General features: G+C 38.6%; 2 protein-coding genes across 2 annotated transcripts; one reads left to right on the top strand and one right to left on the bottom strand.

Annotated features, from left to right (window-relative positions):
* Positions 1–5,592: 5,592 nt before the first annotated feature.
* Positions 5,593–7,493, bottom strand: LOC18044512 (BTB/POZ domain-containing protein At3g56230). The gene is made up of 3 exons (XM_006436523.2): positions 7,151–7,493; positions 6,406–6,573; positions 5,593–6,081 (listed from the first exon to the last, which is right to left on the bottom strand). The coding sequence occupies exons 1-3, from the start codon at positions 7,445–7,447 to the stop codon at positions 5,593–5,595; spliced, it is 954 nt and encodes a 317-aa protein (XP_006436586.2). The 5' UTR covers positions 7,448–7,493.
* Positions 7,494–12,561: 5,068 nt separating this feature from the next.
* LOC112099031 lies at positions 12,562–13,137 on the top strand. The gene has a single exon (XM_024186133.1). It carries the CDS (start codon positions 12,562–12,564, stop codon positions 13,135–13,137), a length of 576 nt encoding a protein of 191 aa, XP_024041901.1.
* The last annotated feature ends 9,257 nt before the right edge of the window (positions 13,138–22,394 follow it).

A 22,394-nucleotide genomic window follows, 5' to 3' on the forward strand; every position in this document is an offset into this window, starting at 1 on the left:
TTTATCTCCACCAAATCAGAATCACATTAAAACCTAATTGAAATACCCATAATTTCAATTGATTGGCATGGCTGCATGTGGCAAAGGATTTGGTTGCCTGGGCCGCACGCGGCTATGAGTTTGGTTGCGGTGGTTTGGTTTCCATGGCCGTGCTCGACCAAAGGTTTGGCTGTCTTGGCATGCTTGGTATCCATGGGTGTACAATAAAATTTTTTTAATGGGTTTATACTATAAATATTTAAAATATTTATGCGTGTTTTTTAAAATTAAAAAAGATTGAGGTCTATAAATATTAGCCGACACACAGACTTGACTTTTTTTATTAATTGTTTAATTATTTTTTTTTTTTTTGGTAAAGAAAAACGAGCCTAGCAAGAGCTAAAGTTTAAACAAAACGAGGGAACGCAGCCCCCGAACTATCACTGCGCAAGTAAACATCAACATCGGGGGGAGGGGTAGGTAAAACATGGAGCCCAAGAGGGTGAGAGTATGAAAGTAGCAAGGAAATCTGCTGCGAAATTGGCCTTCCGATAGATGTGATGCACTGAAACTTGCCAATTGCGAGAGAGGAGCTCCCAGATGCCATTAACGAGAGAAGATGATGCATTAGCGGACAGAGTCTGACTTTGGATAAGTTGTGTAACACATAAACTGTCAACCTCCACAATCAATAGTCGAATGCCCTTGTTCCAAGCCAGAATGAGTCCCTGATACATGCCCCAAAGCTCAACATTTGTGATTGAACTCATCCCAATATTTAATGCTGAAACCTGCCATCCACCTCCCATAAGCATCTCTAATTAAACCTCCAGCCGAAGCTAAACTTGATGCCTTACGAGCTCCATCCGTATTCAACTTATACGCAGTCCAAACCGGGGGCAGCCAACCAAAATATTAGTTGTTTATTAAGAGAATGTACAAATATTATTTTACTCTTTTGACCGTTAAAGATAATATAGAGATAATGATTTTTTAAGATAATTTGATATTTTTAAAAGTAAGAGGGACAATTTAAAAATTGTTACTTCATGAAGGGATAATCTAAAATTAAGCCGAGATGAAATTATTTTTTACATGATTTTTTAATGTCTTGGTGGCTTACTTCACATAAGAAATTTTTATTAGACATGATCAAGAAAGTTAGTAAATACTTATGATGTTTGTCAGAGTAACCCTTATCTAACCAAATAGTTTAAATCCAAGAATCTTCCAAAAATCTATTCCATATCCCCATTTTTCAATTTGGCTTGTCTTATGACGTTTGGTTTGTTTGATCATGTTTTGAAGACATGGCAGTTGAATCCTGTGAAGGCGGATAACAAGAGTAAGTTTGTATCAAAAGCTCTCGTTTCTTTTCATGTCATTATGGAGAGTACTCTTTGTCTTATAAATTTCCCGTTGAAATCTCTTTGAGGAATATATAATCTGATTTCGTAGGGGAAACTGGGAATTTATTGAATTGTATTACGTATGGTGCAATATTCTCTCTATAATTTTGGATGATTAGTAAATGCTTCTCGTCCATGCATCTATCTAAAATTTTTAGTTGATTGAAAATTGTTTATAATCTTTTCAGGGTTTTGTATGATTTGGCCAAACAATTAATTTTCAATAATTTCAGATTATTTTCAGTGACATGCCATTTTTTTTCTCCACTGATAGCTTGTCACTTGTACAGTTAATTATGATACAGAAAGGGCGTTTGTTAGAAGATGAAGCTCGCTTCTACACCGCAGAAGTTGCAGATGATCTTGAATATAAACATAGTGTGGGATTGATACGTCGAGATATTAAGGTATTTTCTCAACAGGTGAGAACTTTTTTATTTACATCCAAAAACTGCTAATGCCTCTTAATTGGCAGCCACAGAACTTACTTCTTACGGCTGATGGACATATCAAAATTGCTGATTTTGGGAGTGTCTAGCCCGTGCAGATGATGAGGCATGAACCTTTGTTGGGGCAGCTGCATATGGGGCTAAGGGACTTTTCTTTCTCTTCAGAATGAGCTATGCTCGTGAATGAGACTGACTGAGTGTACAGCTTGGATGAAATCTTTTTTGGTTTTACTGATTGCTTCTTAGTTCCATGAGATAAACACTTTTGCTCTTCTTGAACATATTTAAATAGAAGTGGACCTTTGGGTGGGCCCTTGGCTGCACCTTTCTTCCAAATGCTTTCAGGAACTTCGCCTTTCAAAGATGGTAATGAATGGCATATATTTCAAAGAATTACAGCCGAAGATATTGGCTTGTTCCATCGCCAAATGTGTCACAATACTTATGCTTGAACTAGACTTCCATCAGGCTTAACATTAAAAGGTATTACTCTGTAGATTTACGGATTAGTGCCACTGATATGCGGTGGAGGTCTTTAACAGAGGACTATGGAGTGAGGCACAGGTAAGATTATTGCACCTTAAATCAGAGGCGAATTTTTATTACTGTCGTAGGAACAACTTATTAACATGCACAATTTTTTTATTTTTTTTATTGTTGGAGTTTCTATTGATATAAAATAATAACCTAGTATCACATTCCCTGCTTAAACAGTAATCAATCGGACGATTTATGGTATGATCCTTACATCCTAGATTTGGATTGCATATAGTCGGCTTCATAGCTCATACTGTGTCAGACATATAAAGAGACAGCTATTACCTATATTTCTAGTGTGGTCATGCCTTTTGCATTATCATTAGATCGTGCCTGAATTCTAGTTGCTGCTAGCATGTTCAGTTTCTCAGTGCATGCGATTGGTAATACATATAAACAAAATCGGATACGTTTGCTTCAGGTAACTATATTTGATAATGATACGTGCTGCAGTTTCCTGAGCTGAAAAAATAAAAAAGATAAAAGACGACCCTAAGAAATAGTCGATGGTTATGCTAACGGTGGAAAAAAAAAAAAAAAAAAAACTCAAAGCAGATCAATCTGCTGGTTAAAGAATTGATTATGGAAAGTGAGATAGAAAGTGCAGAAACAAAATGAAATGCTTGAAAGACGTTGAAGAGTGCATGAGTGGGAGATTGGCTGTATAAAATCATCATAAGGCTCATAAAATTGAAACTGTATAATCTAGCTTCCAAGAATAAGAACAACATCGAGCGCAACATGTGAGAGTAACCAGTTCCCAAGCAATATTCTATTATCTTATAAGTGCTGTACGATTAACAGGTTCAAATAAAAAACAACAGTGGCAACCTAGTAGCTATCAGAGCTACAACTCCTCTCTTGACAAGCAAATGCAGCAGAAGATAGAAAGTACAGAAACAAAATGAAATGCTTGAAAGACATTGAAGAGTGCATGAGTAGGAGATTGGCTTTATAAAATCATCATAAGGCTCATATAATTGAAAAAAAATTAATTATTATCACTTTTAGAAAAGAAAAATCTTTACGTGCCACATCCAATAACTCTGTTGATCTCTTAACTTTGCTGCCGTATGAGGTTAAGTTCTAAGATGCTTCCTTCTTACTGTTTCTTTTAGAAATTCCATTGTATGATACAATCATTTTGTCGATTGGACTATTCTTGTGAAACAAATTAAGATCCGATAGGCATTGTTATTTAAATTAGCAAAATTGATTTATAAGGACAGAAACAATTTTTATCGAATTTTGAATACACTCTAAATTAAGTGTCTCGGTTTATTGTAACTGTCCCAATAGAATTTTTCAACTATATTTTCCTTTTACAAGTAGAACCTTTAGCCAAAATAATAATAATAATGATTGTTTAATGTAAATGAATAACTAAAGCTCCATCCGTCCTTTCTTGGGAAAGCCTTCACCATTACCGTCGGTTTCCAACTAGTACCAAAACAGATCTATTATTAAGATTGATTCACTCTCTGACTTAGTAACTTTCTCCAGCTTTACTCTCTTTCTCTAACTTTATAGAACTGGAATACATAGATTACAAATCCAAAAGGAGAATGCTCATTCACTGAAAAGAAACGCACAAGCACACCACCATCACAAATCAAGATGTGAATAGAACAACAACCCCCATGCCTAAAGGAGGAAAATCATCCATCAAAAATCAGTTTCTTAATAATATTTTTTGTGCTACATTACATAATGTGAAATTATGAATCATCCATCTTTAATTTATCTTGTTACAAAAAATAATACAAAATTTTGAATTTATTTAATTTTTCACCCCAAATTTATAATTTGTATCTATTGTCTATGAAAACATTAACTTCCGTTTATGCATAACGACGTTCTAAGGGTATTTTAGACCTGTAACATGTTTAATAAAATATAAATAAAAAATTATTAATAATCCATCCTAAATTTACCTTGTTACAATATATATATATAAAGTATTGTTATAATCTAAAATAGTGTGCCGAAAAGCTCGTGGCCTTTGAATTTAAACCCAAAGGCACCTGCACATGGTGGGCCCTACCATGTGCAGCCAGCAAAAAATAAAAAAATAAAAAAGTCACCAGGGGCTGTTGGATGGAAATCCAACGGCCCCTAGTAGCTTTCCGGACAGTAATCCAATCCGGAAGTTTCGGATTGGATCACTGTCCTCTATATATATATACCCCTCAATTTTGCTATATTTATGCATTTACTGTCCTTCCAGTATATATATCTAATGTATTCTTGTGGTTAATATGAGTGTTATCATTAGGACTGCAATGTTGGTGTAAGTGCAATCAACTTGACTTCCCCACAAAAATGCAAAGCACAATAATTGCAATGTCTTGGAATTTTGTTCTTTTTGCAATTCTGTGAAAGTCTTCTATCCCTAATTTGTATCATTGTATTTATCATGAACAATTTCGTGGTATGTGAGTCATGTCTTACTCTTTGAATTACATACAGATAGGGTTTCATCTGTGGGCAACCGGTGAAGAGAGTGTAACAGCTCATTCCGTTCCCATCTTACAAGATGCGGCTTCCGGGTTCAGCTCAGATTGCTCTGACACATGCTTGATTAAGATGTACAAAGCCTTCATTGGTCACTGCAATTTGTAGAGCCAGCTTGGTTTGAACATTTACAATATCTGAGGAACTCATTTTGCTAGCCTATGCTCCCAAGATCTGCAGAGATCATCAAGCAAGGCAATGGTTTCTATCCAAAATCTTTCTTGGATACTTCAGTTGGGAATCGGGTATGCGAACAAAGAACAAGTTGTCCCGTGAGCATGTTTTCTTCATTTCCCAGTTTTCTTAATTCGGAAAATTAATGGAGTGACTATTCTATTTTCATTCCTGTCACATCATTGGTGTTGGACGTTTTTGAAACATAAAGTAGGGCAGATGGTGGGAAGCCTGGAATGGCCATTCACTCCCTAAATTTAAGCTGTGAAATACATAGATTACAAATCCAGGAGTAGAATATTCATTGATTGACAAGATACACAGGCAAAACACAGCCATCAAAAATCAAGATGTAAATAGAATAAGCATCCCCATACTTAAAAGAAGGAAAAACCATGAAAAATATTTGTTAACAAGACCAAAATAAAAATAAAAATTACTTCATCGCGCAAGTACTTTTTTTTTTTGGGAATAATTAACATAATAAGTACAATCAATTCTCCCACAATCTATCAAACTCCAGTAACTCCTCAGGTTTTAATCCTTTTGGTACTACCATACACAAAAAATGCCTGTGTAATCGTCACAGAATGCTTCGGAAACTCCCTTACAAACTGCTTATATTCTTTACTGAAAGCTATCTCCTCCATGTTTTCGACAATGAAGTCCAACACAGCCTCTAACAATGCTCTATGGGAACAACCTACTGCACTTTTGAAAGCCTTAAGAGCATTTGATGGTTTCAACGACGAAAGGATATGGTGAGCACAAAACTCGAACAAGTACAGGATGTCGAAATTCCAGGCTGAAAAAAATAATACAGCAATATGTTTCTCTGTCCTCTCCGGATCCAAGCTACCATGGTAAAGAAAATCTAGAAGAGCCTCAAGTTCTTCACGACTCATAGGGAGATTGACAATCTCTGTCTCACACGATGAAGCCCCAAGCGACCAATACTTTCTCATTAGTTGAGCATCGTAAGTAGGTGGTGGGTGAACCAATATAGTTGATCTAGTATACTGCATAACACAAAAGAACAATTTCATTTACCAAATACGCAAGATTTCTACCTAAAAAAATTTGCTTACAAATGCTCGACTCTATGCTTGCATATGTATTAGCAATGATGATTCCAAAGTCTAGATTCCTACTTAATACAATCATTGACAATGTCGTGCACCTCATGATGAGCAATATTTTCACGTGGCATCAGCTCTGGTTATAAAATTGTGTTTCATGCTCAATTGCTCTTCATATAGTGATTGAAGTTGCCAACTAGCTATGAATATATCAATGAGAAATTTTTTTAAGTGCGAGAAAGAGAAAGAAAGAGAGAGAATTACGAGTACGGCTTTGTGTGCAGGCAGGAGAGGCCCGTAGCAAGGTCTGAGATGGATATCAGGAGGAGTTTGTTCTCTGAATGAAGCATCAAATCCATCGAGGAATTCACTTTTCATTCTCATCAGTTCTTCAGTTTTCATAACACGCCCATGCTCTGTTGTTGGTTGGAACTAACAAAAGAATAAACATGTATCAATCAATATATAGGCTTTAATTTCAACTGTAAATCAGTGTAATTATTATAATAGTGAAACTGCCTTATTTTATATATATATGGTACTTTTCCAATCAGGAATCCCTGATTTTAATAAGATCAGGGATTAATAAAAATACAAAAAAATTTAGATTTTATTATACTACATGATAAAATATAATGCATTGAAATATGTATTTATTTTATCTTTTAGCTAATCCCTGACTTTATTAAAGTCAGGGATCCCTGATTAGAAAACTACTGTATATATATATATATATATATATAAGAAAGGGAGGACGAGACTGCTCCCAAACAAGAGTCCCTGGGGTCTAAGAGGAATGGATTTGTTTTCACATTCCTCGTAAAAGCAGCGATCTCATGCTTCAAATTATTAAGTTGGGGCATGAAATCCCAGCATGGGTAGATCGAGTTTCTCTCGAGCGGTCCGAGACCAACCTTGACCGACGACCATCCATTGGAGGCGACTTCCATGTCGGCTCCCAGATCAAAAAAATATATAAATATAAACAAACTAGATTAGAAAACAATACCTTGAAAATGAGGTCTAGCGCACGTGAAGCAAGTGAGGAATCGGCTGTAGCCCATCTTTGTGGTAGCAGGATGTCGCTGTCGCTGTATTCGAAGTCGTCGCCGAGATTGACGGTGTCGTCGCCGCGATCGTCAGCGGCTTGGCGCAGTGAGTCGCTATCGTCGCTGTATTCGAAGTCGTCGCCGAGATTGACGGTGTCGTCGCCGCGATTGTCGGTGGCTTGGCGCAGTGAGTCGCTATCGTCGCTGTGAGGGGTTTGTACGTTCGTTGTCTGGTGGCCGTCTGGTCTTGCATGCATGGTAGTTTGGGCTTGCGCGTACTTGGGAATTGGGAAATTTATAGGTTATGATTTTCTTTCTTTCTTTGGTTTTGTTTTACTGTCGTGGCCTTTTATACATGTTTTGTCTTGAGTTTTCGACCCCATATGTTTTCAGTAATCCATTTTGACCCATAAATTTTGGCTTTATGATGTTTAGCCCCTTCTCTAGCTTGTTAATCATAAGTTAATCCAAAAACCGGGCAGAGTGTACCGTTATTTACGTTAGCGCTCCATTATCTTTCAGTTTCTTTATCAATTGAAGTACCATGTTTCTTCCCCTTCCCCAGATGGTATTAGTACTAATCAATTGAGAAAAAAACAAATAAATTTTGGATGGGAAATTTCCGCCACTATTTTTTTTTTTGGGGGAAATCCACGTAATTTCTACACAATAATTATATTAAATTCTCATTATTTTACAAAATTACAAATTAACAAAATTTTCATTATTTTATAAAATTATGAATTAACAATAAATTTAAAAAGTTTAGTCTTTTAACAATTTTTAGCTACTTATGGTATCTTTTTTTTTTTTGAAACTAAACTACTTATGGTATCTTTATGATAAGTTTAATTTAGTTATTTTATCTTTGTAATATAAAATCACTAAATTATCCTAAAAACATGTATCATTCCATGGGAATGGAGGAATTTAGGTCAGGTTTTTACTTTTTTTTTTAATTTATAAAAGGTTGGATTTTATATCTATTTTTTTGACCCCATCTATTTTTGATAATCCATTTTGACCCATATAGTTTAGCTTTCTGAAGTTTAGCTGCTTCTCTAACTTGTTAATTGAAAATTAATCAATTAAAACTAAAAGCCAAGCCGAGTAGACTATTATTTCCTTTATGCGGTCTATTATCCTTCAGTTTCTTTATCATTTTTATCTCATATATATGTAAATTATTAGCCTTTACTTTCTTAATTTTTTTTTTGTTTTTGTTTTTGTCTTACATTACATAATCTAAACGAAATTTATCAAGCATCCAGTTTAAGTTCACCTTGTTATAAAAAAAATACAATAAAATTTGAATTTATTTATTTTTCTACCTTAAATTTATAATTTGTATCAATTGTCTACCAAAACATTAACCCCTATTTGTACTTGATAAGGTCATAAGGGTACTTTAGACATTTAATGTGCTAAATAAAAAATAAAATAAAAATTATTAGTGATTCGTCATATTAGAAATGCTGCTAAATTTTGAATTTATTCAAGGGTAGGGCTATTTGAACCTACCAAAATACTCTCTCCACCCATCACTAAAATTTAAAAATTAATATTTTACTATACAACCCTCTTAAATGTCAAACACATCCTTATTTAAATAAATTATTATGATAGCATTTTCTTAATAAATAAAAAAGAAAATGCGAACAAAGCGCATGCATTCTCTTTTCTCTCGCTTTGTGGATCTCTCCCTCTCAATTGAAATCACAAGAACTCAACTGTAGATGCATTGGTGAGAGAGCAATTTGGCATTTAATTGAGCATATACAACATATTTATTTTCTCTAGTGATCAAAGCAATTCATAGAACTCGAAAGAGTATAAGAATAGCAAATAGAGTTTCACCTCATATCTCTTATTGTTGTTTATTTAGTTATAACATCATGAACAAAAATATAAAATTAATAGAAACCGCAACAAATTGCAATTATTACTCATTGAGAGGTTGGCGAAGAATTGTGGGGGGGGGGGGGGGGGGGGAGGGGGAATCCTTGAAGCACAATAAACAATTTTTTTCCCAAAGGAGTGAACTTTTTAGCAACCATTTTCTTTAATTTTGTGATTAAATTCTTTTCGATAAGTTGGTTTTGCTTCTCTATGATGATAAATTAATTTAATGTTACAAAAATTAGTGTTAGGGATGGATGAACATGTCAGTTCTTGGTGGAGATTTGTGTAAAAAGTAACTAAAATATTTTATTTAATGATATTATCATGTCTTTTTTGGTAAATTACTAAATAGGTATTATAGAAATAAAATTGATTTAAAAAAAGTGGGTGTTGAGAGTATTTAGATGGGTTCAAATAGTTTCACCCTTTGTTCAATATTCTATCCTAAATTTATAATTTCTATCAAATGAATGTTAACAGTTGTTTATACTTGATACATCGTAAGGGTAATTTAGACATTTAACATATTAATAAAAGACAAAATAATAGTTTAAAATATAAAAAACATTATTTTTCATAATCAATATTCAATTGAATACACTTAGCACTCTAATTTCTTGCTTAATTAAAAAAAAATATAGTTTTTCTTCACAAATTTACATCACCATATTTTAAATTATATGTTAAGTCATCTGTCAGATAATTGTGATACAAAATATATATTTTTATCCTGCACAAAGGATCCAATGATCCCTCCATTTGTTGGTTTGTCGTCATCAGTGCTTGCCGCTTGCTTTCGCTTGAAATATCCTCACATTGCTTCGCCAGCAATGGCCTCTCCAACCCCGGCACATTGTAATAATGTTACACTATCAAACACATATTATTCTAGTCAGTAAAGATTCCAGGTAAGAAAACAAATTAAATAATTCCTTAATACAATTCTTGCTATGATTATTTTTCTTGTTGAAATTTAATTGTTGGATTTTGATGCAAGAAGCTAGTAAAAGTTGCGACGAGACCGTAAGAAAGTCGTGTGCTGAAAATCGATAAAGCTGACGCTAAAACAAATGAACTTGATTTTCTCAGGAAAAAGTTCAGCACTCGCGAGCTTTAATAATTTTTACCACTTTTCATCTCTTCTTAGATGCCTCTATAGAGGACATCACAAGTCTACACAGGGCTTATAAAGGACATCACAAGACCTACAAAGGACTCACATAATATTCATCTAAGTTGACAATTCAGTTTGTATAGGAGTGTTTGTATAACTGTTTATGGTTGTCTTGTTACTGATATACTTAACCCAAAATCAATTATTGTTTATGTGGGATAATGTATGAATATTTTTAACAATATCGAATAAGACCAAATGTCTAAATCTAGATGACGTCCAGACATGAAAGACTTTTTGGTGTTATCTGTTGGGATTATGCTCTCTTTAAAGCACATTGATTTATTTATTTTCTAATTAATAAAATATTTAAGATATTTTATAAAAGACTTAATTGCATAGATATTTTGAATAAGGTCCATTTAATCATATTATATGTATTTATGCGATCATCATATGGATTCACAGAAGACATAAATACAAGTTATCTTATGATTAAATAAATTAAGTTCACAATTGATAAATAGAGTTGGACGCTCTATTTATTTTTAAACTGTAGTAAATTCATTAAATAATTTATTTTAATCATATATGAATTTATTGATGTAGTTTGACTACATTGAACCGGATCACATATGAAATTTAATTAATCTTGAAATGATTATCATGCTTATTAAATCTCATAGGTATTGATTTTATTGCAATCTTAATCTTGAGTTAATTATAGTTTCATGTTTGTGATTATCATTTCATTTGAGTTACCAATGGGCGCGACATATATTTGTAGTTGTTGATGCTGAAATATGCTCGCCCTTCGCCCGACCAGATCTTTTCACCAACGTTTATGTGGTCTATAGAGAAGATGTCACCTTCTTCCCGTTTCAACGATTGCCTGAGTCCCTGGGGGTTAGAATCACCCTTTCTCCTCTTTCTAAGCCTGCGTTCACAAAAATAGATCAGAGACGCCAGTGTTTTTACCGGTGTAAACCCTCCGATGCTTAAGTTAGCACAAGGTGTTTACAGGAAAACAATGTAATCTAAATTATATGATTTCTTATAATGCTCTCAAGAATTTGTATGGAATGTGATCTGGTTTCAATTTGTCAGAGTTTTCCCTTTTACCCTCAATTTTTCTCCCCCTTTTTCATCGGTCTCCTGGCTTCTTATAGCCGTTGCCCCACGTCCTATGACCACTTTGCCTTCCCTTGATTTAGAACCTATGGGAAACCATAGTGGACCGGCGTCGGGCTCTGGTGAAAATCGCGGTTCTGAGGGGGCTGGGGTCCCTGATGAAGAGGGTGATGGTGAGGAGAGCAGACGCTTACCCCATTGACTACATTACTTGTGCCACCACCGACACTGACCTGCTTCGGCTAAGAAATCTTTACAATATCCCTGAGAAGGTTCTCCTTGTTATCCCTGGAAAAGGTGATGTCCCCAGTCGTCTTCCAAAAAAGTACGTGACAATGCATCTGGAGAGCTTCAAGTTAGGGGCTCGGTTGCCCCTTCAACCTTATTTTGCCAGGATATTAGGTGGCATGCATCTGGCTCCAGGTCAGCTTCACCTGAACGGGTAGATGGTTCTTTCAGCCTTGTATGTGCTATGGGAAAGGTGTGAACTTGAGGAGCCTTCCCTGATGGAAGTAAAACATTAGTATCAACTGAGGAGCAGCCTAAAGGAAGCAGGCTTGTACTACTTCATGTCAAGCTCTGGGAAGAGGAAGCCTATCACCGGCTTTCCTTCCTCATGTAAAAACTAGAAGAATAAATTTTTCTTTGTTGGGGGAAACTGTTGTCCAACGATCCATTTGCTTGGTGGTGATATTCACCTTCCAATGTGTTTTGTCACCCCAAGTCGTTTATTTTTCTGCACACCTTATGTATCTAATCGTCACTTATTTTTTCTTTAACCTTGTTTATTCTTTCAGAGTCATGGGGTCTGATCAAGAGACTTGATGACTATCAGCTGTTGAAAATGGAAACTGCTTTGGTGAACGCGTCTTCCCGTCAAGATCTTATGTCGTCAACAAATCTTGTCGGGTCACGCCTAGTAGACGTAGCTGCCGGGATGGATAACAAGATCCTTAGTGCTATGTCTAGGAAACATTCTAGAGGATCAAGTAGCTCCAACAATCCCCCTCTTCTTTGAAGAAGAACAATATTGGTTCTTCTAAGACTCCGACTCCTACTCTGCCCCCTCCTCCACCTCGAAAGAATGGCAGGGAGAAGGTTAGCGACAAGAGTCCTGAGGTCAGTGTTTAATCTAGAGACCGATCCTTTCCTCTTCCGCATCGGGACCAGGGTGACTATCTGACCCCGTACCAGAGGGACTATGGCAAGTCAGTGGGACCCAAAATGGTCAAGGATATTGAAAGCATGAACTTTAGCGAATTAGCTAGTTCTGTTCAGAGGGTCTCTTTTAAGCTAGCTACTTTGGTTTCTTGCTACAAGAACAGGTCCACGCGCCATGAGAGGAGGCTTCAAGCTGATAACCAGGACTTGAAGAAAAAAGCTGAGTCTGCTGATCGCTCGAAGGAAAAGCTGCTTGATCTGCATAAGCAGATCATGGACCTGGAGGAGAAAGCGGCCATTGCTAAGTCCAACTCCTCCAAGCTTGAGAGCGAGTTGGGTGTCTTGAAGTCTGATCTCCAGGCTACTCAAAGTGAGCAAGATACATTGAAGATGGCCCTTGAGGAGCAAATCAAGTCCTTGAATAAGCAGGTAGCCGAGTTGAAAGGTAAAACTGCTGAGGTGGACGATCGGCTGGATGCAGAGTATAACTCCGGGCTTGCCTTTTCCTATAAGTGCATCATGTTTGTGCTTAAGGAAGAATATCCAGAGCTTAATATGTGCAAACTGGAGGCGGGAGTGCAGAAATATATGGCAGGGGATAAGGGCCAAGGGGACCAGGATCAGGTTGAGGCTCCTTAAGGTGTGGTACAGGAGGAGGAAGCAGGGGATCGTGCTCTGGAAGCAGGTCAGGGGTCAACGCCTGCTCTTCCAGAAGCCGCTGGTCCTCCTTTTTCCGAGATTGCTGATCCTTCTCCTTCTGAGGCTGCTGACCTTTATAATCCTTAGGCTTGCTTTTTATGTAAATTCTGAATTTTTTGTTTGTTTACAAACATCTGAATGTTTATAAACCTTTGATGCTTTCCGGTTGCTTTCTTGCCCTAGTTTTGCTTACGGGTTGTTTCTGCAAATTACCTTAAAAATATGTTTGCTTGTCTTGAGTGATCAAGGAAAAATAGGCGATTCCTTGCCTTAACGATTTCGTAGAATTTTGCCTGTTGGTCCTTTAACGACCGAGCAGGAAGAGACACTTGCTTGCTTTAACAACTTAATAGTCTTTGCCTGCTGGTCCTTTAGTCGACCGAGCGGAAATAGGCTTTTGCTTACCTTGACCAATTTAATGGATTTTGCCTGTTGGTTCTTTAGTCGACCGAGCAGGAATAAGCACTTGCTTGCCTTAATAAATTTAATGGATTTGCCTGCTGGTCCTTGAGGCGACTGAGCAGGAATAGACACTTGCTTGCCTTAATAAATTTAATGGATTTGCCTGCTGGTCCTTGAGGCGACCGAGCAGGAATAGACACTTGCTTGCCTTAATAAATTTAATCTAACCAGGGAGCTTTGTGCTGAATTAATCTTCATTAAACTTTCCATGGATTACAAGAGGTGAAATACATGCGTGTGCTACAATTCATCATGCACTTAACAGAAATAACTTAGCGGAATAAAACTTGGTAAAGCATTTCACTTACTGGAAATATTTCTTCAAGTGCTCAGCATTCCACAACTTCTTCACATCTCGTCCATCTAGGTAAGTCAGCTTGTAAGCTCCAAGGCCAATTGTTCGTACTACCCGGTACGGGCCCTCCCATTTTGGGCCAAGAACGCCATGATTAGGATCTCTTGTGTTTTGGTTCACTTTTCTAAGTACCCAATCTCCTGCTCGGAACTGCCTCATGCGTACATTCTTGTTGTAGTAGCGCATGATTCTTTGCTGGCATTGGGCCACTCTCTGCGAGGCCCCTTTTCTCTTTTCTTCCAGCAGGTCCAGGCTTATGTAGATCTGCTCGTTATTTTGTTCCTCGTTGAAATACTCTGTCTGATGTGTTCCCACCCCGATTTCTGCTGGGATTACTGCCTCATGACCGAAAGCTAAGGTGAACGGGTTTCTCCCGTGGCAGTTTTGTGGGTTGTCCGGTAGGCCCATAACACTCCTGGTAGCTCGTCGACCCAAGCTCCATTCTTCTCTCCCAGCCTTGTTTTCAGGAGTTTCTTTATTACTTTGTTGGCTGCTTCTACCTGTCCGTTTGCCTGGGGGTGTGCCGGGGTACAAAACTTCAGATCTACACCCAAGTTTTGGCAAAATTCTCTGAAGTTGTGGTTGTCAAACTGCCTCCCATTGTCTGTTATGATGGCATAGGGGATCCCGTATCTACAAATGATATTCTTCCAGATAAAATCCGTTATCTTTCTCTTCATGATTTGACTGAGGATTCGCACTTCTACCCATTTAGTAAAGTAATCTATAGTCGCAATTGCATGTGTTGCGGCTTCTCGGCCTTTGCATAATGGGCGATTCAGGTCAATTCCCCACTGGGCAAAAGGCCATGGAGATGACATAGCGGTTAGCCTTTCTGGGGGCTGAGCGGGAATCTTCGAGAAGCTTTGACAGACTTTGCAGTTTTTTGCCATCCCCCTCGCATCTTGGTGCATAGTTGGCCAAAAGTATCATTGCCGAAGTGCCTTGAAGGGCAAAGTCCTTGCCCCCGAGTGGTTGCCGCATATTCCTTCATGAATCTCCTTTAGCACATAATTTACTTCCTCGTCATCCAAACATCTCAAAAGGGGTAAAGTGAATCCTCGGCGGTAGAGTACCCCATCGAGTAGCATATACCTTGCTACCCGACATTTCAACTTCCTTGCTTGCTTCCTGTCCTCTGGTAAAATGCCATCGCGGATGTATGAGAGAATCGGGTCCATCCAGGATTTTTCGGTGCTCACCCGCATTATTTCTACCTCATCTTCTATGCTTGGCGAGGTCTTTACTTCTAATGGAACAGACTTGGGTAACTTTGGATCCGTAATTACGGCAATTCTAGTCAATATATCTGCTCAGTAGTTTTCATTCCGGCATATATGCTTTATTTCTACTTCTTGGAAAAGCCCAACCATCTGCTTTGCCTTCTTCAAATAAAGCTCTATATTCTCTTCTTTTGCTTGGAATTGTTCACTGAGCTGATTACAGACTAACTGGGAATCTGCTCGGATTTCTATCCTTTCTGCTCGTAGTGCATGTGCTAGCCCAAGCCCAGTGATGAAGGCTTCATATTCGGCTTAGTTATTTGCGAGCTGGAATTTGAACTTTACTGCATAGGATACCTCGGCCCCTTCTGGACTTCGTATTACTACTCCTGCTCCGGACCCCTGTTCACTATGTGACCTATCAACCATTACCAGCCACACCCCCATTGGTTTCTTCTGTTCAACTGGTTGCTCCTCCTGAACTTCTTCCCCTAGTTCAATACGGTCAACCATAAAATCGGCCAGGGCTTGGGCTTTGATTGCTCCTCGTGGTCTGTAAGATAGGTCGAATTCGCTCAGCTTTACAGACTATTTTACTAGCCGGCTAGATGCATCTGGTTTTTGGAGCATTTGCCGAAGAGGTTGATCAGTCATCACTACTATCGGGTGGGCCTGAAAATATGGTCTGAGCTTGCATGCTGCCGTTATTAAAGCGAGCGCCCATTTCTCCATCAGTGGATATCTAGTTTCTGCGTCCACCAGGGCCTTGCTAGTGTAGTACACAGGGTGTTGCTTTCATTCTTCTTCTCTGACTAATCCCGAGCTGGTAGCCCATTTAGAGACAACCAAGTACAAATACAGCTTGTCACCTTCTCTTGGAGTCGATAGTAATGGGACACAGGCAAGATATTCCTTCAGTTGCCTGAATGCCTCCACACATTCTGATGTCCACTCCATTTTCCTCCCTTTCTTTATGGTTTGGAAGAAAGGGTGACATTTATTCGTGGCTCGTGAGATAAACCGGTTCAATGCTGCCAACTTTCCTGTAAGGCTCTGCACCTCCTTAACTGTTCGGGGGGACTTCATTTCTGTTACTGCCCATATTTTTTTCGGGTCGGCCTCGATCCCTCCGTGGTTCACTAGGAACCCCAAAAATTTACTCGAGCTAACTCCAAATGCACATTTCTCTGGATTCAACTTTATTTGGTATTTCCTCAGCAGTTCGAAGGTCTCTTCCAAGTGTTTCACATAATCCATCGGTTCTTTAGACTTCGTGATCATATCATCCACGTATACCTCCATAGTGTGATCGATCAATGGCTTGAAAATCTTATTCACCAACATTTGATAGGTAACCCCTGCATTTTTTAGGCCAAAGGGCATCACCATGTAGCAAAACAAATCTATGTTAGTTATAAAGGTGGTACTCTCCTCATCTTTCTCGTCTATGGGTATCTGGTTGTATCCTGAAAAGGCATCCATGAAGTTAAGTAGACTATGACCCGCCGTTAAGTCAACCAATTGATCTATTTTAGGTAGGGGAAAGCCATCCTTTGGGCATGCCTTGTTAAAGTCTGTAAAATCTACACACATTTTCTATTTCTCGTTGGCCTTTTTTACCAACACTACATTGGAAATTCACTCCGGATATTTAGCCTCCTTTATGAATCCTGCTCTCAACAGCTTTTTTACCTCGGCATTTATGGCCTCATACATTTCCTGGTTAAAGCACCTATTTTTTTGCCTCACCGGTCTTGCCCCTTTCCTGATTGCCAACTTGTGGCAAGCTATCCCGGGATTAATTCCTGGCATGTCCTCATGCTACCAGGCAAATATATCTGCATGGGACTGTAGGCACTTCACCAGCTCACCTTTTATTGCCTCGCCCAATCCTGACCCGATCCTTACCACTCTACTCGGGTTACTCTTGCTCACCAAAACCTCCTCCAGTTTCTCAGCTGGCTCCTGGTGACCCTTTTTAGAATCTCCTCGGTTATCCAAAGTGGTAACTTGTAATGTTTCCTTGACGGCTGTAGCGTAGCAACTTCTTGCCATTCTCTGATCATCTTTTACTACGCCCACAACCCCGTTCACTTTGTATTTCAACGCCAGATAATGTGTGGATATAACGCATTGGCTTACCCTCATGAAAGGTCGCCCCAGTATCATCTGGTAAGGGCTTTTCTCTTCCACTACTATAAAGTCCAGCATCACTGTCTTTTCAAATGGTTTCGTTCCCACAATAATCGGCAGCTCGATGATCCCCATGTGGGTCAACCGTCCTCCTCCAAATCCCTTCAAAGATGTGTTCGCTCGTTCCAATTTCAAATATGCAATTCCCATATCGTTTAGGGCCGACTTAAATAGTATGTCGACCGAGCTGCCCGTATTCACCAGCATTCGTCGGAATTCTTTACCCGCCACTATCGCCCTAATCACCAGTGCATCCTTATGAGGGTATAAGACACCCTATTCATCATCATCCGTCCACATAATGGGAACTTGCCTTACTTTTGCCCTCTTGGCTGTTGGCAAATTGAAAAGCACCTCTTTGCTAGTCAGAGCATATCTCCCATAATGTTTCCGTGCCCTGTTCGAATCTCCAGCCAATGTCGGCCCTCCTGCTATCACCCGGATAGTTGGCTGCTCACGCTCTAGACTCCTCTCAACTCCATCATCCAGCGTATATTGTGATTCAATGATAGGGGACACTCCATCTACATATTCATCCAAGTACTGGTTCCTCATCAAGTCCTCCACCTGAGTCTTCAGGTCACGACACTAGCTGATAGTGTGACCATGAGTGTCGTGGAATTTACAGAATTTGCTTTTATCATGTTTGTGAGCGGGCTTGGTTACAAGGGCTGGAGGGTACATCAGGATTCGTCCCTCGATCCTCTCATACAACCCCTCTATAGAGACTTTCAATAGGGTATACTGCTTATACGCCAAGCTTCGAACAATCAGTTGGACCGCTCGGCTCTCATGGATATCGTCCCGGGCTGGTATTGTAGGTAGCTGGTTTGGTCGACCAGCCCTGGGGTTAACTGCATGCAATGCCCTGGGAGCGTTGTGATAAGGATGGACAGCCATCTACCGAAATTCTCGTTGTCGCTCCAGGAATGGGAAGCGTTGAGGCTGAGCTCGACTGTGTTAGAACTGTTGTGGTCTTTGGGATATGGGATAAGGGTGAGGCCGAGCTGATATTCCTCCCATTACTGATGGTTCCCCTAGCTCACTTTCCTGACCCGCTCCCACTCAGGGTTCTCTTTTCCTTTCGCCTCAGCTCCTCTAGCTGTTCACTTTTTATCCTTGCCATTTTTTTCTATTCAATTTCTATGTCTCTCCCCGCCTGGTCATACCTCGCCGAATAATTCTGAACGATGAGACTTCTCAAGTTGTACCATAATCGGCCTATTCTCACACCCTCTTTTAATCCCCTCAATGCCTGCGGGTGATTGAAAGCTCTCAGATCAAACACGACCCGATGGTATCTTTTCACAAAATCCCGAAGGGATTCGTTTTCCTCCTGCTTCATCCCCACTCCTTCATATCGTCCTCTGGGGCTACCGCTCCTCGGAACTGCTCGGCCAACTCTTGGTACATCTGCTCATATCCCCTTATACTTCCTCGTGGCAGCTTACGGTACAATTCTCGGGCTCGTCCCTCTAGTGTCAATGGGAACACCCTGTACCTCTGAGCTGATGTCAGCCCCTGCACACCTGTCATGTCATTGAAACGCTCAATATGCACTAACGGGTCACTTATCCCGGAGTATTTGAGGTCAGGAAATCAAAAATCTCTTGGGATTACGGTACCCATGATCTCGCCTGATAGTGGAGATTCTTCATCCAGCATTATCCTCCAGCTCGGGGGCTTTCTCTTGCCCTGGATCTCATCCATCACCTGCGCTAACCTGCGTACCTCACCCTTCAATTCTAAAGCACGGTCAGGGTCGTGCGCAACTATCTGATCTCGCTCCTGCTCGGCATTATGCAACCGCTGTCTGAGCTCACCTTCATCAATATTCGCTCCTCGACCATCAATTTCCAGAACCTGCCCAGAGTGAGACTGATCTCTTCCTTTATCCACGCGCTCTCCTGGGATCCGACCTGCACTTCTATGGGGATGCACCCCATAGGGTTGGTCTACCAGCGGAGGGATCTCCTCGGTTTTACGTCTCTATAGGCTGGGTTCCGCCACGGCTTTGTCTCTCACCATGGTGGTCTCACAGTCCTTTCTCCACTCATCCCTCAACTCATGCAATATAGCAGTGAGAGTCTCCATTTACTTCTCCATCTGTTCCATTCGATCTTGCATAATCCTCTCTCTAGCTTCATTTGCGATCTCTCGGAGAGTGATCGTTTCACTAGTTTCATTGTCGCCACCTAAGGCATCATTCTTTGTCACATCCATAGCTGATCGTTCGCTGCTCTTCTGATGACTACTAACTTAGTGGTAGCTTTTTATCCAGCTCCCCACAGACGGCGCCAAAATATTGATGCTGAAATCTGCTCGCCCTTCGCCTGACCAGATCTTTTCACCAACGTTTATGTGCTCTATAGAGAAGATGTCACCTTCTTCCTGTTTCAACGATTGCCTGAGTCCGTGGGGTTGGAATCACCCTTTCTCCTCTTTCTAAGCCTGCATTCACAAAAATAGATCAGAGACGCCGGTGGTTTTACTGGCATAAATCCTTCGATACTTAAGTTAGCACAAGATATTTACGGAAAAACAATGTAATCTAAATTGTATGATTTCTTGTAATGCTCTCAAGAATTTGTATGGAATGTGATCTGGTTTCAATTTGACAGAGTTTTCCCTTTTACCCTTAATTTTTCTCCCCTTTTTTCATCAGTCTCCTGGCTTCTTATAGCCGTTGCCCCACGTTTCTGCGTATTCTTCATGCCCCCCTTTTTCCGGTGATGGCAGACCCTCATGGGTCTGCAACCACTGGATCGTGGGTAAACGTGGGATGCCATGTTCTTCCCAACGGTTCGGGGCATAGCGAAACTGTCGCGATTTCGTGAGATCGTGTGCCCTTTCTTTGGGTGATGAGCATCTTGCCGATATATATCTCTGGTCGGTGGTTGTCTCTAGTCGGCACTTGCCTGTATAAGATGTTTTGCCAGGACTCTCTTCGTGCCCTTCAGCTGAGGAGATTCGCCTCAGGGTGAGAGATGAGGGCATGGCTGAGCTGGTACTTTTCATTACTCAACAGTAGTCAAGATTTCTCAGTATCTTGGTGGAAGGAATTATGAGCAGTGAGATTATAAATTAACAATATAGAATTTGTACAACACATCTTGACAAGTTTTCGGAACTTGATTATAGAATTCTCTGGTTAGAGTATGTCAACATAATTAGTATGTTGAAAATAATCTTTAGAAAAAACCAGCAAGTGTTAAGGAACAAGATGTAATTAAATTGATTGGACAGTTGAGATATCAATTTAATTAGCGATGTGGTACAAATGATTGTTCAGTAAGGAAATCAATGTGGTATGGATCGAATTATTATTCGAGAACATTATCCTAGATAGCATTCAATTATAGAGGTTAGTTCCAATCTTTTAGTGGAGTAGATTTTGAATTAAATAATTGGGCTAGTTTAATTACAGACCTAATTATGGTTGCCACTATTGTATGTACCCATATGATCCCCAGGTTAGCTAATTTAATTAACTGTACCACTACTGGATTAATAAGCAAGATAACTAGCTATTAGGGTTCAAAGTCTAAATTTATTATTTAGTGAGATGCTCCATTTAATATACTTGTGTGTAAGGGGTCTTGTGTTATTTTACAAGGTGGGCCCCTATAACAAGAACAAGTAACACCACTTTTAGTTTTTATTTTTTTTAAAGTTAAATCAAATTTGATTTAATAGAATTAAAAAAAAGAATATAAAAATAGAGCCTAGGGTTTTCAACCAAATAAAGATATAAAAGGGTTTGTTTTCTCTAAAAGGAGAGAGTAGCCACAATATACAAATCAGAGGATAGAGTTTTTCTTTCTAACTTTGAGAGGAAAAATTTTCTCTTGCTAGTTGCTTTTAGCAGTGATAAAGGTACGCACACGTCAAGTGCAGATCTAACTTGAGTCATAACCTGAAAGATCATTGGTGACAGATCATGATCTAATAAGATTGGTGGTTACGAATCGTGATATGGGAGCCTAGTTTACTTCAATGAAAAAAGAAAGGTACAATTTCTAGATTATGTTAATTTTATATATTGTATAAGAATTGTGATCCAAATATTTCCACTGTAAAATATTTTTTAATCCAACAATTGGTATCAGAGTAATCTCATATTAATATATAGAGTTACTATATGAAATCAATCTCTTGTATTATGTGTATAAGATGAGTGGCACAAATTTTATATATTATTTAATTATGTTAATGAATATAATTATTGAGCATATTGAAGGTTATCTCAATTCATGGTTAGATATTTATTTGTATCAATTTTATGGATTTATAACAAGAGAGGTGGTCAATTTTCACCATATTTCTCTCTTGATTATTTTAATTTCTTGTTATTAGATTCTTAATTTGAAAACCATTTATGGTATAGGAGTTCTTGTAAAAATTATTTTTATTATAAAATAATGTAAAGAAAACAAAGAAAAGTTGATGGCGGCAAGGAGAAGAAGAAACGGCAGCTCCTCTGGAATTGGCAGCCAAAAGCATGAAGGGATGGACGGTTTCTTTTGGAGTTTTTCATGAGACACCCTATTTTCTTACTAATTTGTGTGTTCTGTCAAAGTTTGAAATTTGGTAGCATTTAATTCCAACAATATATGCTGGTGGCGACTGAAAGAAAAATAAGTAATTTATGGTTTTGCGTTTATACCCCATGACAGCCTACAGCTTCACTATTTTATGGTTCAGCCTAAGTATTTTGGGTTTTAGGCAGAAAACTTTAAATTTATTTATATTAGATCCAAGCCCATTAATTGCTATCAATTGGATAATATAAATAGAAATTTAATAAGCTCAATAGTTATTATTTGTCTAAATTTATTTATATTGTTCCCAAGCTCATTTAAGGGATTTCAAAATTGGGTTATATAAATGAAAATTTAGTAGATCAATAATAAAATTTATTTGGCTCAAGAATTTTTGAAGATAAATTTTGGCTTATTTTATTA

This window comes from Citrus clementina, unplaced genomic scaffold (genome assembly GCF_000493195.1).
Source record: "Citrus clementina cultivar Clemenules unplaced genomic scaffold, Citrus_clementina_v1.0 scaffold_4, whole genome shotgun sequence".
In the NCBI taxonomy this organism is placed as follows: domain Eukaryota; kingdom Viridiplantae; phylum Streptophyta; class Magnoliopsida; order Sapindales; family Rutaceae; genus Citrus; species Citrus x clementina.